This window comes from Hydra viridissima, unplaced genomic scaffold (genome assembly GCF_058129835.1).
Source record: "Hydra viridissima isolate aposymbiotic clone 2 unplaced genomic scaffold, HvirCarnegie_v1 scaffold_1, whole genome shotgun sequence".
Lineage (NCBI taxonomy): Eukaryota > Metazoa > Cnidaria > Hydrozoa > Anthoathecata > Hydridae > Hydra > Hydra viridissima.
Window position 1 is genome coordinate 8,961,490 of NW_028324300.1, and position 16,771 is coordinate 8,978,260.

The window sequence follows — 16,771 nt, forward strand, 5'->3', positions numbered from 1 at the left end:
AAATGTTTCTTAAAGGCCAGATTTAAATCCTCTTGATTATTCAATCTGAAGAATTACGGAGAGTAAGACAAGCAAAAAAATCCACTCAAGTCTATTAATTCACCTATTACATAAGATTGGAACTCTATGTCAATGAAGACCTTCCGTCCACGTCTAGGCTGTTATTGAAAAAAATGGAAAATCTTATCGAATCTTAGGGTAGATAAAGCATTTACCTTGAATTTTTCATTTAAAATTATCACTCAGAAAACTAAAATATTTTAACTTTTTCCTTAAAATTTAACAGAGATATAGATTTCAGCATTGAACGACGGATTAGAACATATTATTACGGCAAATACCTTCTGCATTTTTAAAGCTTTATTTCGTAAAAATTAATTTCTTTCAACTTCCGAAAAGGTTTCTGTAAAAACATCGTTCTCCGATTTCAACGCCTTGATTTATTAGATAAAGAAACTGAACACCTTATACTTTGATTCAAAATTAAACTTTTTTTAAATAATTGAAAGTTGTCTAGCAAGAAGCCGAACCGAACTACAACTAAAACCTGGATTCTTTTCGTAATAGTAAAAAAATTCTGTAAAATATATATATATATATACATAACGAAAATATATTTCTATAATATTTTTTTAAAAATACATAAGATGAATAAGTCCTTGGCTCACTATCTCTGGTGGCCCTAGGAGGAGTATAAAAATACAAATTGGTTTACAAAAAAGAAAAAAAAACGAGTCTCTAAAAAAAATTTCGAATACTGAAATTAGTGGATCCAGGGCCAAGCCCTCTCTCTCTCCCCCCCCCCCCTTTCTACGGGCCTGGAAACAATTTTTATGCTTTAAATCTTTTTATATATAATTATCGTGATATTAAGGTAAACAGTTTCAATACGCAAGTCCAACAAAGTAAAATTTTTGACAACTAAAACAAAAATGTTGTTTTCTTAGCCAGTTTCGGGTGTAGATTTTGAAAAAAGTATTCAGTTTTTACAAAATGAGTCTGATTTTTTTGAAATGCCAACTATTTATTTCATGATGCTTCTAAACTCTGTTTGCCATTCTTTTTCTTTCCGGTAAAATTTCGGCATAAGAAAATGTATTGTGTGGTCTAAGTAAGACCTTGCACTAGAGGTCTTCGAAAAAGTTGTAGATTTTTTAAAAACATTTTTCTAATAAAAATTCTCATCTTTTGCTATGAGATCAGAAAACTTTAGTATTTGGTTTTGTCATGCAATTTTAAAAGTAATTCACCCACAAATTTAATACTCTCAAGCAAATTTATTATCACTCAGAATTTTATTTTTGGTTGTTTTTATCAAATTAAAGGATTTTTTTATGACCGATAATATGGACCAGACCTTACCTGATGAAAAAGCAAACCTGGTCAACATGGGGCTTATCCTCCTATAAACGGGCATCAGCAACGTTTACCGAACGATAAGAGTTAAGTACTTCCTGAAGGGGAATAATAGTTTCTGTGGAATGTTGTCCCAAAGTTTGGGACGACATTCCACAGGAACTATTCTGGAGGGAGAAACCTATTATGATGTGTTTTAAAATCTATTTGATATGTATTACTTTAAAATGATTTAACTACATTTGTCGGTTAGGTCATTTTAACCATTTTTAATTCATCTGAACCACTGTGATAGAGGAACTAAAAAAAAAAATTCTTTTTTTTTTTTTTTTTAAAATGTTATCTAAAGATTTACATAACCTTATAAATATACTCAATGAGAAATAACAAAATGCAGGTGATATGTTGCTTTAGCACCATTTTCAATTAACTTTGTTATGAACTTTTTTTATTCGATTTCTTAAAAAGCTTAGACATCCCATAATTCCTCATCTTTCAAAAGAGAACAATCTTTTTGCATCGTAAATAAAAACCGAAACAAACTACTTCCAGCATACGCCTCCTTCGGTTCACCAACTTGAAGGTACCCACATTTTAAAAAAAATCCAACTGCTTTTTTTGCCGACTCGAGTCTAATGGATCGAGGCAAGAAATTGAACGCCTCAACTTCCAAATAATTTAGTAAGAACTTACCAAAACCCTTCCCTTTAAAGTCCCGTTGCACAAAGATAAAGGTTATTACATGATAAAAACTTCCATTTTTTACATCGAGACAATTCTTATCCGCTAACTTCAAGCTGGCACACGCAATAATCTCTTTAAAAAAAAAAAAAAAAAAAAATCCAATTGTCAACTTACCTTTAAAAACGATTAACTGCAAATTCAGATAGCTAAACTTGAATTTATAAAAATATAAATCCACTAATTAACAGATCTTGTTACCTTGTATTCCATAGTTACCATGTTTAAATACAAAATACATTTCCTCGTCATCTCCTGGCTCCATTGATTCACCACAATTGTTTCTAGAGAGTGTTCGAAAAATTCTTCGATTCGACATCGAATGCGTGACTTTCTTCACAGAAAGCATTTTCTTTATCTAAACTTGAATTTTGAAATGTTCATTTCAATAAAACTAAAGCTTCTTCTAAATTGTAAGATGACATGAAAATCTTCAAAAAGATATTTTCTTTAATGAATACCATCAACTTGGGTAAGCACCATTTGTAATTTTGTTTTAATATTATGTAAAAATTTATGTAGTATTTTTTTTTACTACAAAATCTGACGACAGTATAACAAAAAGAAGTGATTATATTATCGTGGGATTTTATCTCGTTTATAAGTGATGCAAATATATTATGTCCTATGCAAATCCCTGCAAATTTTTTCTTGTTCACTTAATCAGAAAAAGATACATTTGGCAATTGTTTACTAAACTAACCACAATAATAAAAGAAATAATTTGCAGGGAAATAAAATCAAAAATAGTGGCCAAGATCACCAGTTGACGGTTTGTTATGTTTGAGAAATCAACATGAAACTAAATACTATAACGTTAACATAATACTATAACATAAGTATATATACATTATTGTAGCAAAATTCATATCACACTAGTTTCGCAGAAGGTTTAAAAAATTAAGGTTAGACGCGCAAGTATATAATCTGACATTCATAAATCTATCCAACATAGTCAGTTGCGCCATTTAGTACGCAGCATTATTAATTTTCTTAGCTGGAGACAATTTGGTTAATATCATTTGTAATAAATGTCGCTTTTTTAAAAAATTTTAAGCAAAATATTTTTAAAAAAGGGCGCGTTTAGGAAATATTGGACGGGTTTTTAATTTAAACAAGGTTGAGTTATTTTTGAAAATTTAACGAATGTTTAGATTCAAAACAATTATTCGACCAAACACTAACAAGCAACTGTTTGAATCGGACAAGAACGACTTATTTTAACTTGAGTAGAGGACTTTTTTAAACTTGAGTATGATTTTTTGCTCTTTAGCCGAGTGAAATGTCAACTTGCATTTGGTAAATTTTCAAATATTCGGCAACGTCTCTTTCTCGCTGCTGCAACTTCTGTGAAATTTGGTCGGTCGTTTTTATTTGAACAATGTTCGCGAGTTCTGGTACGATTAAAAGCTCTTCAACAACTGAATTGAACGTATCTTTTACCTCTAATGGGGTGATTATATTATCGTCAGATTTTATCTCGTTTATAAGCGATTCAAATATACTATGTTCTATTGGGACCCAACTTTCCATTTCGCTGTCCGCATCTCCGTCGTTAATGTTTGTTTGCGTAGCAATGGTAGTTGAGACAGCAGAACTTTTACATGTTGCAACTTTGGCAGCTTCATGTGCATACCTTTGCCTATACGGCACTCGGACTTTTTTCGTGCGCGTTTTTTCGGGTTTCTTCCCGAACGGATTTTCACAGTTCCGACAGTCGCATAACACACCACAAGCTCGATCAAGTCTGAAACATATACATCTTGTCATGTACTTCCCCTTATCTTTCGACACGCATTTTGCTTGGTCATCTTTACCTGGAGTTCCACGGCCGCATCTGCATTGAGGTTCTTTGCCTTTCGTAATAAAATTTAAAAAATTTTTTCGATGGAAATAATGTAAGAGCCTAGCTCAAACGAACCAAAAATTTATTGAATAATAAGCCATATAAAATATATGTATGATGGAATCACTCATCATTAATTATTCGCTCAATTATTACTCATTTATTGGTTTTTATCATCAACTTAATTTTTCTGTAAATACGGAGAAAAAAGAAAGTACATACCTTGCCTTTTTAAGTTAATATTGCGTATAGATGAGACTGAAGCTCTGTTGGACAACCATGCAGGAAAAAAACGGCCGAAACGATAAATTACAAAGAAATGAGGCGAAAAAAGATTAAATATTTCAGGAAATATAGGGATTAGCCAGCAATGCTCTAAGTTTGTAATTATAGTAATGGTTGCACCTAGCTTATCTGCTATCTTTTTTAAAAGGTCGAACTCAATGCTTGATACAGCAGAATCAATTTCATCTACTGGAACTTCAGAAGTCTGAACAGATGGCTCATGTATTTGTTGGTTTTCAGTATTTTCTTGATTATCTAACTCCATCGTAACATTAGCCTAAAAATCACACCATAATAACAATAGTGAACAATGTGTTATTAATTTATAGAAAAAAAGGTGAACAATGTGTCATTAATTTATACAAAAGAAACACGCAAACATTCACACTCTTCATTTTTTACCATAGAAAAGCTAGATAGTAGTGTTATAAACCCGCCACAAGTTTACCGGTGATAACTGCAATGAGCTATTTACATTATTATTTGGTTTTTCCACTTTGGTGAATGCTATAGAACTGGAAGTTAAAAAATCATTTCCATAATCGTCATTTAAACTCTTTACAGAACCTAAAGCAACTTTTTCATTAATACTCTCTTTTAAGGCAACCAATTCTGTAAGTCCTTGTTGTACTGTAAAATTTTCGAAGGAAGGGTTAGATAAAGAATCAAGTGAACTATTGTATTTTTTTGTGTAGCCAACAAGGTTTTCAAGAGCTTGTATCAAATCCTTTTCCTTTCGGTCAATAACTTGAACACCAATGTTTATCAGGAACTTAAGATATTCTAACACATCTACAGAAAGGTTATCGCCAATTTTATCCTTTACCAGTTGGCGAGCTATGATATAAAATATGTCATCTATTGAACCATTCAAACGACTGCAACTTGATATATCTATATGTAAACGACGAATCTTGAGCTCAACATTTGATAATCCTGCAAGAACAATTAAAATGCAACTGTCAATTGAACTGACCAAAACTACTCTAATTTATTCAGACCATTTTTATATTTAAATAGACAGAATATTGATTTTAAATGCATTTCTTAGCAAAAATCTATTCCATAAACATTTTCTCAACTAAAAATTGAGTATTTTTTTTTTAGGAAAAACTTTCTAGATAAAAGTTTGTGATTCTCATGGATTCAAATACCTGTAAATTATTTAAAAAAAAAAAAAATAACATCAACACTTTCCACATCTCTTTTCAAATATTTTATAAATACACAATCTTAACAAAAAAAAAATTCTTTTTTTTTAAAAATGCAGTTACATAAAACAATATTATCACCTTCTTGTTATGTAAAATTCATACCTTTATTATACTTATATTTTTACTTATGCCATCTGTAAACCCTATACAACTATCAACTAAGATATTGCATTTAACTAACAAGATACTAATTAAGATTTTTGTAATTAGAAATGAGTAGTGCATTTACAAACCTGCTGTTATCTTATTGGAATCTGATTCAAAAGGTTCCCTTGGAAATGCAGAATGTGATATTAAATTTAATGCAGAAGAATAATATGGCAATAATCGAAGATTTTTAATAGCTTGAGGTGCAAAAGCATCAAAATCCTCTTCATATTTGTAGTACATCAAAGCTTGTATCAAAAATTGTGACATTTTTAACTGGTTTTTCGAATAGTATGCATGTGCAATGTTCATTACATCAGAAACTGGCATAATAATTTGTTTTTTTTCTTTTTGCCCAGGTAACATACTGTTTAGTTTATTACTTTCAGTCTGAATTGACACTGTTGTCATGCCTGAATAAACAAAACACAATAACTGATAAGTGAATCTTTTAAATTCAAATGTTATACTAACATCATGGTAGCTAAATATTTACAAAACTTAAATATTTACAAAAATTTTTTTCACAAAAAAAAATTTAAACAAAATATTTTAAACCTTCAATAGAAATATCCAAGGTTTCCTCAATATCATTTATTTGTTTAAAATGTATATTTTCAGGGGATTTATATTGAAAATCCATCGAAGCACCTTTACTCTTATTGATTTCATGAAGACACATTGAGAATAATGCTGATACAAGTGGCACAGTAATTCTACAATGAGAGATTGATTTTCGCAAAGCATTGTGAACCTCATTAAAATTATCGTTTCCAACTTCTGGAGGGATGCCACTAAGACAACCCCCTAGAACATGTTTTTCTAAATCTTTAAGAAGCTCAACAGCTCTTTCTGATAAAACAGCTTGAATATTGTCATCAATAACATCTTTCCACCTTTTGATAAACTCCTTTCATAAAAAAACAAAATTTAATACTTGACTAGTTCTGTTTGACCTCGATTTACTAAATTTTTAGAAAAAAAATAAACAAAAAGGTTTCATACTTGTAAATTATGAGCTATCAAAATTGGATCAGCAGTGTATTCTTTGCGCACCTCTCCACAATCATTTGGTTCACGAAACAACATGGTTAACTCATTTGAACAATCTTGGAAATAAGTATGCTCTGCAGGCATTTCCTTTATAATTTTATCCAAAAAGAAACGGAGATTTCCTTTGACAATAAACCATTTTCCAAATATTTGTCTTAAATCATCTCGCCATTCACAACATTTGGTTGTAAAACATGCTTTGAGTGATTTATTTGCTTTATTATGTCGATCACGAAGCTCTAATAATACATCTTGCACTTCAGAAAAAGAAGTCTCTTTTAAGAAAGACCAAGACAAGACATGCTTTGCTTCATTATAGACTAACAACATACCACGGTATTCCTCTGGAAAAAGCTTCATAGAACTTCCCCACACACCAGGCAGGCCAATTCTAGCTCCAACACAAAGACTGTCATCCAGAATAATACAATCATTTGCTAACAGCTGATGCATGCAAAACTTATAATAATCATCTTTTTCTTTAAACGAAGCTAAAAAACAACGACCCAAAAGAGCTTTGCTAGGATGGCAATTAACATAAGGTGGATACATAGCTTCAGTTGATATTTCAATTTGACCACCAGCAGCAGTAACATGCTCTCTAATACTGTCAATTTCATTAGCAAAAAATTGTGATGTAATTGTATGGTTTACCTCGTACTTTGTTTTCACAACATCAAACAACCTATTAACTGTCATTCCATTAATTACATTCTCCATTATAAACTCCATCATTCTTTTAGTTATACCTGCTTTGTGAAATAACATAAAAGGTAAATCAAGGTTGGGGAACATCCTTAGGAGACGTGGATCATAACCCAAAATCTCATGTTGCTTTTTCCCTTTATTAGCACAACGAAGAAAAGATGTTACAAGTAATACAGGCTTATCTAAGTCATATAACATCCGTAACGCAAACCGTTGTCCAAAAGAAACAAATGTCATTGGAGAAGAACAACTAGGGCAATTTAAAGGCCTTCCAGCCCCATTCTTTGCATAAACTTGCTCAAAATCCCAAAACTGAACTGAAGGTTGTAGCATATCTTTTTCTGTAATTCTAGCTAAAATCTCTGCTTTCATTGCAATATCTTCAGTTGCTTTAAGTACAGTCAACACTTCTGGCTCATAGAAGTTTGCACCATCTGAACAACCTTTCTCAAGCAACATCCGTGCATATGCTTTCCATTCAACTGCCTCTCTCATTAATGCTTGCCGACTTTTTAATATCTGTAAGTAACTTTCATCTAGCACATCTGCAGTTAAATCAACAGTATTAAAGTAGCAAAATTAGTTTTTATCTATAAACTCTTATAAATAAAAATTAATTTTGCTACTTTAGTTTTCATTTTTAAAAAGAATTTCTCAAAAAAAAAAAAAATTGACTAAATGAAAAATATATATATTAATATTGTTTTATTTCACAACATTGAAAAAATAGTGACTTCTTTAAACCTGCAAACTGCATAAGCAACTTTCCATCTTCTCCTTCATTAAAACAGTCAAATTGAGTTGAATCTTCTAAATTTTCACTACTTACTTCAACATCTGGCTCAATGATGTATTCTTTTGATTCTAATGAAACCAAATAAATTCAGTTTTTTTAATTTCTTTTAAATGGCAATAAAACTTTTTCAATAATAAACTTTTGTAATAATGATGTTGCAATATCACTTTTGCAAGTTATAAATGTTACTAGTATTTGAAAAATTCCAGTAAATATGAAAAACTCCAGTAAATATGAAAAACTATTGTTATGTAAATACTCTTTTTAACAATTTCACCATAAAAACTTTACAAGTTGAACAGCTTATCAAACAGTTGTTTTTGAAGCAAGGCAATGACAACAATATAACACATACTTCAATCAAAAACAAGTAAATATACTATGATAAATTTTGATTACATTTACTATATATATATATATATATATATATATATATATATATATATATATATATATATATATATATATATATATATATAGAGTAGATATAATATTATTTTATTCAGTTGCAAAGTTAATATCAGCTACAGGTTATAGCTGATATTAACTTTACATCTGAATAAAACTATTTAGGCAACAATATTGTGAGCTTGTGCATAAATAGATAGTTTTTAGATAGTTCTCCTAAAATAAATTTTCTTCCTGAACTTATGCACTAATTACTTTCAATAATTCCATATAGCAAAATTGTTTTTTTTTTGTATGCATTATTAATGACTTCAATACCATTATGTAAAACAATACATTCAAAAAGTCACTCATGGGTTGATCCAACAAGACGATACATAGTAAGTTTTCTGAGGGTTTATGCATGCAAATTGTTTTTTACATTGAAATTACATTTTGGTAACTAAGTAAAATCAATGCCCTTCCAGGTGGGACAGCTAAATTTCTAAAAGTTGTATTGAAAGATATGTTATATGTAATATGTATTTTTAATAAGTTTTTGGTTTTAAAACTTTAGAGCTTAACCTCCTACAGTACTAAAAAAAAATTTCCAAACTTATCTCTTTAACAAGTTTTTTGTTAATATTTTGGAGGAATAGCCTGTATTCAAAAATGTTTTATTTAGTGAGTTTGGTAGAATGACCAGATATAAAACATGACAGGATATAAAATATTTTTGAACAGCTTTAAACTTTATAAAAAATTTTACCCCTGCAAATTTGCTGATTTTCAGTAGTTGAGGTGCTAACAAACAATACAAGGAGATTATAAAAAATGTAGAAAAACTAGTATTAATTATAAAAGTACTCGAAACATTAATCATCAAATGTGACCGTAGATTTAACAAGTTTACTGAGATTCTTACAAACTTTTAACTACCTAGCGTAAAGAACAAAAATGAGTCCTGCTACATTAATTACTTATATCAAAAATATTATGAAAAAAAGTTATGAAAGCACAATTAACTACTTTACTTTTTAAATTTAGCTTTATAAAAAATCTACTGTTTAACAACATATCGTTTATCTGGTGTTTACAAATTTAACACACCTTTATTATGTGAAATATGTTTGACCCTGTTTTCATCTTCAACATCTATTGATATTTCCACACTTTGAACATTATTCTGATCATCATCTTGACTATTTTCAAGCAACATTTCCTCTGATTCCTCCACTTTGACTTCCCATTGAATCTCCTCTTCATTAATAGGTGTAATTTTAATTCCCTGATGATTGTCCAGATAGACCTGTGTAATTCCATCATCTTCATCTAGGTAAGATATGATTTCAGCAGTGGAACTGATATCTTCGTTAACATTCCTAAGTACTTTCTCCTTTTCTTTGTCACAAGTGGGTGATGCTATATTTCGAATAAAAATTCGCACTGATGAATCTCCTACAACTTCAGCTCCAACAATTTGACAATTTTTCTCGGTAAATTCAGAGATTTGGTTTACTTTGTTAACTCGATCGCAAAGAGCGACTAGGCCGCTGACAGCAACTTCTGAACTAAAACTTTCTTCTTCGACATTCGTGCCTTCCATTCTGGACTCATGTAACAAAATGACATGAGGAACCTTTAACTTCTTATTTAAACTTGATGGAATTTGAAACGGATGGAAAACTTTTTTATACGTTGTATTTTTTTAATTTTTTTGAGAAAAAATAAGATATAATAGGTATCAATATACGAAGGATTATTTTAATTTTAAATATACTATAAATGATCGTTTTAAATATTTGAAAGGTACTTAGAATTTGCGAACAGTCTCACGCAACTGTATCGGCAATCGGAGAAGTGAATTCTGGGAAACATAAAAAAACGTGTCGGTATAGGCAATTAAAAAAATCACTAGTGTTTCAAATAATTTTGATTTTGAAGATATTCATATTTAGTAATCAATAAGTAATTATTTAGTTGTACAATTAGTATTTTTAATTTTTAAAAACAACATGCAACATTTAAGTATAACTTGAAACAAGGAGTAACGAACGTTTTAAATGCTAAACGATTTTATAACATTTTAAATGCTAAACGATTAAGCGACGATTATAATGGAAAACTTTTGTTATTCAATTTGAACTTTAAACAAGTATTTAGTAAAAAGTATTTAGTAAAAACACCGAAACAGTCAGTTAGATTTCGTTTTATTAATGACTTACATAAACCAACACACGGTATCTCAAAATGCAAACAATGTGACGAAAATTGTTTTATACTTCAAAATTATAAATGAATTATATAATTCAGAAGTATATGATTTAGAATTATTATAATTTAGAAGTATAGTAATTGTTAAAACTGAAACATATACTTCAGTTAATAACGAATAGTAATAAATAAAGTTTTTATAATGGCATTGAGAGGGTTGTTGGTGTTTGGAGAGATAAAAAAATTTCACCTCAGAGATTATGATGATTGAGAGGTGAACTGGCAGAACCTTACAAAAAATTTTGCGTTTCTGCCTACACGAAGTTCTCTATTGATTTTATTCTCTTTTTTGTGCAGCTATCCATTCCTAGATCTTTTGTCAGTAGAAAACTTTGCGTTTTTTCAACTTATCTGAGTAATTTGCCATCATAGTTTGATATAAATCAGTAAGATAATATTCTAGTGAGAATTATAGTTTGAGGTGATAATACATCATGAAATTGTGATAGTTGTAACATGAAGTGGTATAATTCTCATTGCTATGCCATCAATTGGCATATTGAAGTGAGTATTATATCATGAAGTTAAGAATTGAAAAAAAAACTGACGATTGCGTTCTGAGTGAAAAAACAGAATTAACTTATACAAGGAAGTTTCCTCTTCATTCTTTTAAAGTGGAGCCCGGTAGGGGCAGAAAAAGCAAATTGTCACTCGCCTTTCCCTACCCCAGTGAATACAAACTTCAATATCTTTGAAAATAAATCGATTTTTCTGAAGTTTACTAAAATAGAATTTATTATACTTTTTAAATGGCAAATGTTATTTGTGTGAAGTTTACATGAATGCTTTTTTTGGAAAAAAAACTTAACAGATTTGATTGAATAACACTATTGCGCAATTTTAAGTTAAGACAAAGTTATTGTAGGTGATGTGAATAGTAATGTGAATAAATTATGAAATGTGCATAAATTATGTAATGTTGAAATAGCAAATTTTTTTTTATAGAGCTTTACGACATACAAAACTTTTGTGAGTTTCATTTATTTTAAAAAAGTGATATAAATATTGCTTTATGATTACTAAATACCGTGATTTATAATTTAAAGGGCAATATGTATAAAAATAAAATAGTAAAAGAAAAACTCCTATCATTTTGCCAAATAATATCTAAAGTAACCGACATAACATTAGCCACTTCAGATTTAATTTGGCAAAATTACAAGATTTAGCTCCCAACATTAAAGATCAGTGGTAAGTTAGAATCTTGAGATAAAATAGAAAGTTATTAGATGTCACTGATCCGTCGCACTGTGACTCAAAACAACAAAAAAAATGGTAATACACCCCTCCCAACATTTTTTTAAATGAAGTGCCCTTTTTTTAACAATACTAAATTACAATGATTATTTATTTAAAAAGCAAAAACAGTTTTTTCATAAAACTTATATTTCATATTTTATGGTTAAAAGAAGTTTAAAATCTTAATATTTTTTTCGAAGAAATCTGAAAAGTGAGAGATTTTTATTTAGTATTTTGTTCAAATTAGAAGAATTTTCTAAAATAATATAGAATATATGCATACTTTTTTGTTTTAAATATCAGCTAAGAAAATGTTGCACCGAGTTCCTAGGAGATATACATTTTAATTAACACTTTTACTTTTAGAATATAAAGGGATTGCTGCGGTCACCTGCGGTATAGGGTTTTGTTTAAGAAATACAAATGTCAATGAATTCATATAAGCCTTGTTTTCTGCCATTTTCTTAAAGTAGTTTACTATATCAAAACAAATGAAAGTGGCAGAAAACAAGGTTTTTATGGACTCATTGACATTTGTATTTCTTGAGCTAGAGTTTTTTTACTTGTATAACTTGTTTTTGTATATCAAATATAGTTTCAAGAAACATAGTTTTGTCATCACATGCTACTTAGAAGTTTGTTAAAATGTTTATTGTTAATTTTGAATGATGATTTATTATTCGATAAGTACTACATATTTGAAATTGCTTCACTCAAAAACTTCAGCATTTCCTGTAATATTCAAGTAACATTTATTTAAACATTATAGGAAACTTAATGTGATAATTGTCAAAGAAATAATAACATAAAATGTTAAACAGTGTAAAGTGAAAAATTATATAAAGTACTCAAAAAGGTTTCTGATATATATTAATGATTTCATTAACTTGGCGATTCTTAAAAACAACAATAACAAAAAGAATATATCTTATCCCGAATATAATTGAATTAGGAGTGGATAAATTAGGATTATGGAAGGATTTACTAAACGAAATGAAATAAAGCTGAATTATAAGTAAATAGAACATAGATAAAGTAAAGTTTATTTTAGCTACATTTATTTCAAAAGTGAAAAAAAAACTAAAACAATTCGGTAGAAATTATGATTCATTTATAGAAGAAGAATATCAATGGCTTCAAAAAAATTTTATGACCAATAAAAGTAGCCATTTTTGTTCTGAAAAACTCCATAAACAATGGATGGTCCTTGAAGAGCGAAACGAAAGAGAAAAAATAAAAGAATTAGGTGTTGAATATCATGCTCAATTTTGAAGTACACTTTTTAAAAAAAGTCAAATGTTTTACAGATAAAAAAAGTTAAAGACACTTTGGATAAAACCCTTCCTTTAAATATGAGTATAATGCAAGCTCTTGCATTAGAAGTGAACACTGTCCTCAGCGATAAACAATTTTAAATGATCAGAAACTTCGCTCTTTGACACATATTTATCTCCTTCTTGCACGATATTTTAGAAGAAAAAGTTAAATTCTATCTAAAAATTTTTCTTTTTCTCTGAATTCATCTGATATCATCATGCTATCATCGCTAAAGTTGCGTTTATGTAGATGGTATAATAATATCAAGGTATAGCTGTAGCAGCTGAAATAAATGATGGTAATTCTGCCAGAAGCATTTAAAACTCATGAAATTTTTTCTGAAATTACGTTGATTTTGATTATAAGATTGCATCACATTCTCATAACCATATTTTGTAAATATCCCATTAACAATAATGAACTAGATTTATACTGCCACTGAAACAGCTAAACTTATAGTGAGTTTGTATGGTTGGCATGTTACTCCTCCTATTGTACACAAACTGCTACTGCATTGTACTTCCATATTACATAAACTAATTATGCCAATTGTGGCATGTTCTGAGGATGTATTGATGAGTTTGAATAAATAAGTAACAAATTTTATAAATGTAAGAATTATCTAGGAAAACCATTACCAGATGAAGTTATTAAAATGGTTGTAAGATAAATAATAAAAATAAATAACAAATCTGAAAAAGAAAAATTTTCTTTTGATGTATCAACATCCTTTAAAAACCATTGTTATACTAATATCAAGTAGAGTAATGTACCAAGATGTTGTGTATTGGCTTGAAATTCTAAAATTTCAATTAAATTTTTTTTTACGCGTGCAGCAAAATTTAACGCGCATGTGAACGCGTATGCACGGAATTTACGCGTCGAAGGTGCGCGTAAAAAATATTTTTATTAAAAAATTTGATTTCTTTGACCAAAAAACGATTATTTTTACATAAAATATGTTTATTTACAATTTTTGATCATCCTGAGTCATTGTGCGTCGATACATGAAAATGTTTAGTTTGGTAGGCCATCATGGCACTACTACAAGTTCGTTGAGTTTTACAAAATAAATAACAGTTAGTTGTTTCTTATAATTTATGCAAATATTTACATCTGGATTTACTTATATTTGTATCAAACACATTGAAATAGTTCTTTTTTTTTTTATTATTACTTTTTTTACTTTTTTTTATCGGTGCAGTGGGCCTCAACCTAAAGATATTTTCTTTTGAACCCATACTTTTAAGCACCAAAGTTTATGAATAAAACTTGACTTTTATGTATAAACTGTATTCGTAAAAAAGTTAAGCAAAAATATTTGTTTAGAATCAATCTTCAGTATCTAATATCTTGTTATGTAAATAATAGAATTTAGTATTTTTAATATACTGATTGACAGAGTTTTTTTCTTACATTAAGATAATGAAAATTTTAGCTTTACAATATATTGTAAGGCTAAAATTTCCATCACTTTAATAATATAAATGTTTTATAATTTTATTCAATAAAATTAAATATTCTTTTTACTAACACGAAATATTTATTTTACCTCACATCTACCGAAACATAACTTTTTATTACTTTTTATTACTTTTCGATTAGAAAGTAAATGCTTTAAGTGTTAACACTAAAGACAAACACAAAAAGTTTAAATCAGCATCGACAAGCTATATTTTAATGTTAAGTCTAATGATTTTGGTCTTCAGAATGAACTATCTGAAGCTGATAGAGTTTTGGATAGAAAAGGGTGCGACAGACAGAAGAGTGCTTGTTGGGAGGGATCAGTCAAAAAGCTGCAAGATTTTTTAAAATACAAGGTACTAATGGTACTGTTGAAAGAATATTTTAATTCTTTTCGGATACCGGTTCATTAGCAGGCCATGGATTTTACGATCGGCGGATTCCTATCTTCACATTGTTTATATAAAATTTATTCTGTATCCACACATCGCAAACTTTATTCAGCAACCACACACCATATGTTCAAAACTGCATTCCACACTTCCAACATTTTTCTCAAAATCAACTTGATTGTACGGAGCATACAGCATTAGAAGTCTTACCAAATATTAACAATCACCCTTGAAACACCAACATTTAAAGTCTATCTGCATCATCAACCTGCAATATCTTTAAAAAATTGACGGAAGAAAAGAGTTGTTGATGGCAACGCACCTGGTGTTATTTTCAATAAGATTTGCTGCCTTGGTTTTACCATGCGAACACTTTTTTTGTTTTTTAATATTAATCTCCTCAAATGATAAACCGTGTTGTAACAACTGAAGAAAGTTTTTAATAAAAATCGTTAACATCCCAAGTAAGAATTCTTGAAATTACCATACCATGTATTGGTTAAATCTTCATTACCTCTACGAAGTCGAATAAAAGTTTACCTCCGGGTTAAAAAAAATTAATATGACCCTAAGAGCGATATATCTTATCATATAGGCTCAGTTACTTTTGTTCTCGATGGTGTACGCGAATAGGCAGATTCATTGTGTCAAATGAATGTGCAGTATTGTGAAAATCTGTACCAGATCCGACACCTGTTCAGCATTATTAGTTATGATTTATTTAATATTGTCTCAAAGTTAAAAACAATATATAAAATCTAAGTAGAAAACAGCTGAAATTTGATTTCATTATCAAGTTGCTCATATTCAAGATCTTTCTTGCGATTTTTTTCCAGGCTTGTATTGGATTTTTTTCCAGGCTTGTATTGGATTTTACTAAGTTCTGACTTGTTAAGAGACTGAATAAAAGGTTACCTAGTGAATCAATAGATTGCACTCACTATCCAACCTTAGGTTCAGTCCTTGGCTTTCTTCTAGAGCCAACTACAAAGTTGATTTGCAATTTAATTTTTCAATTTTGTTTACCCGAGTTTTTTTTTTGATATCCTATAATTAAAAGTAGTTTTCATAAACAATATTTTTTTTTTTAGATTATAATTTTTTTTTTTAGATTATAATTTTTTTAATATTTTGGAACAAATACACAAAATATACACAAGTAATTAATTGTCATTTTATGATTAGAATAAGTCTTTTAACAATGTTTGCTTAAATATTTTTAAATAAACAAATAAAAAGTGATTTTTTAAGAATGACTTTCCAAATCCAATTTTATCGATTGTAATTTTAAGTTATTGTTTGATGCTATTAATAATATTACAATTATAATTTATCGACTTTTGAAAGCAGGGGAGGGTAAACTGTAACCTAATTTTAATTAAGAATAGTTAAAATTAAGAATAGTTAGTCAGTGTCATGTTACTTATACACAAGGTCTTCAAATTTGACATAACACGTGTAAAAACCTCGTCTTTTTAAGGTAATGTAAAACTGGTTTAAAAAAAATCTCAATTTTTTATGACAAAAGGTTTCATTAAGTTTTTTTTCAAAA

At 29.1% G+C, this 16,771-nt stretch overlaps 2 protein-coding genes across 5 annotated transcripts; both read right to left on the reverse strand.

Moving 5' to 3' along the window:
• Positions 1 to 601: 601 nt before the first annotated feature.
• LOC149893237 (uncharacterized) lies at positions 602 to 2,778 on the reverse strand. Its single transcript, XM_090091341.1, has 2 exons — positions 2,299 to 2,778; positions 602 to 2,172 (listed from the first exon to the last, which is right to left on the reverse strand). The coding sequence occupies exons 1-2, from the start codon at positions 2,444 to 2,446 to the stop codon at positions 1,826 to 1,828; spliced, it is 495 nt and encodes a 164-aa protein (XP_089947467.1). The 5' UTR covers positions 2,447 to 2,778; the 3' UTR covers positions 602 to 1,825.
• Positions 2,779 to 2,906: 128 nt separating this feature from the next.
• LOC145187671 (uncharacterized) lies at positions 2,907 to 10,383 on the reverse strand. 4 transcript variants are annotated; one of them, XM_090091311.1, is made up of 8 exons: positions 9,644 to 10,383; positions 8,095 to 8,214; positions 6,595 to 7,895; positions 6,148 to 6,499; positions 5,676 to 6,002; positions 4,704 to 5,164; positions 4,166 to 4,505; positions 2,907 to 3,953 (listed from the first exon to the last, which is right to left on the reverse strand). In XM_090091311.1, the coding sequence occupies exons 1-8, from the start codon at positions 10,137 to 10,139 to the stop codon at positions 3,367 to 3,369; spliced, it is 3,984 nt and encodes a 1,327-aa protein (XP_089947437.1). In that variant the 5' UTR covers positions 10,140 to 10,383; the 3' UTR covers positions 2,907 to 3,366. The 4 variants fall into 4 exon arrangements, with proteins under 4 accessions (XP_089947437.1, XP_089947432.1, XP_089947447.1 ...); XM_090091306.1 differs by having other exon boundaries at positions 4,677 to 5,164; positions 9,644 to 10,355; XM_090091321.1 differs by having other exon boundaries at positions 3,664 to 3,953; positions 4,171 to 4,505; positions 4,677 to 5,164; positions 9,644 to 10,355.
• Positions 10,384 to 16,771: the final 6,388 nt, after the last annotated feature.

What these genes read in the sequence shown, in the direction of transcription:
- LOC149893237 (XM_090091341.1), bottom strand. Translation starts at nt 2,446, where the DNA reads ATGCTTTCTGTGAAGAAAGTCACGCATTCGATGTCGAATCGAAGAATT. An exon ending in TGGTAACTATGGAATACAAG is followed by an intron (nt 2,173 to 2,298) that starts GTAACAAGATCT and finishes TTTTTTTTAAAG; the next exon opens with AGATTATTGCGTGTGCCAGC.
- LOC145187671 (XM_090091306.1), bottom strand. Translation starts at nt 10,139, where the DNA reads ATGGAAGGCACGAATGTCGAAGAAGAAAGTTTTAGTTCAGAAGTTGCT. An exon ending in GTTGCTTATGCAGTTTGCAG is followed by an intron (nt 7,896 to 8,094) that starts GTTTAAAGAAGT and finishes ATTTAACTGCAG; the next exon opens with ATGTGCTAGATGAAAGTTAC. An exon ending in TGATAGCTCATAATTTACAA is followed by an intron (nt 6,500 to 6,594) that starts GTATGAAACCTT and finishes TTTTTATGAAAG; the next exon opens with GAGTTTATCAAAAGGTGGAA.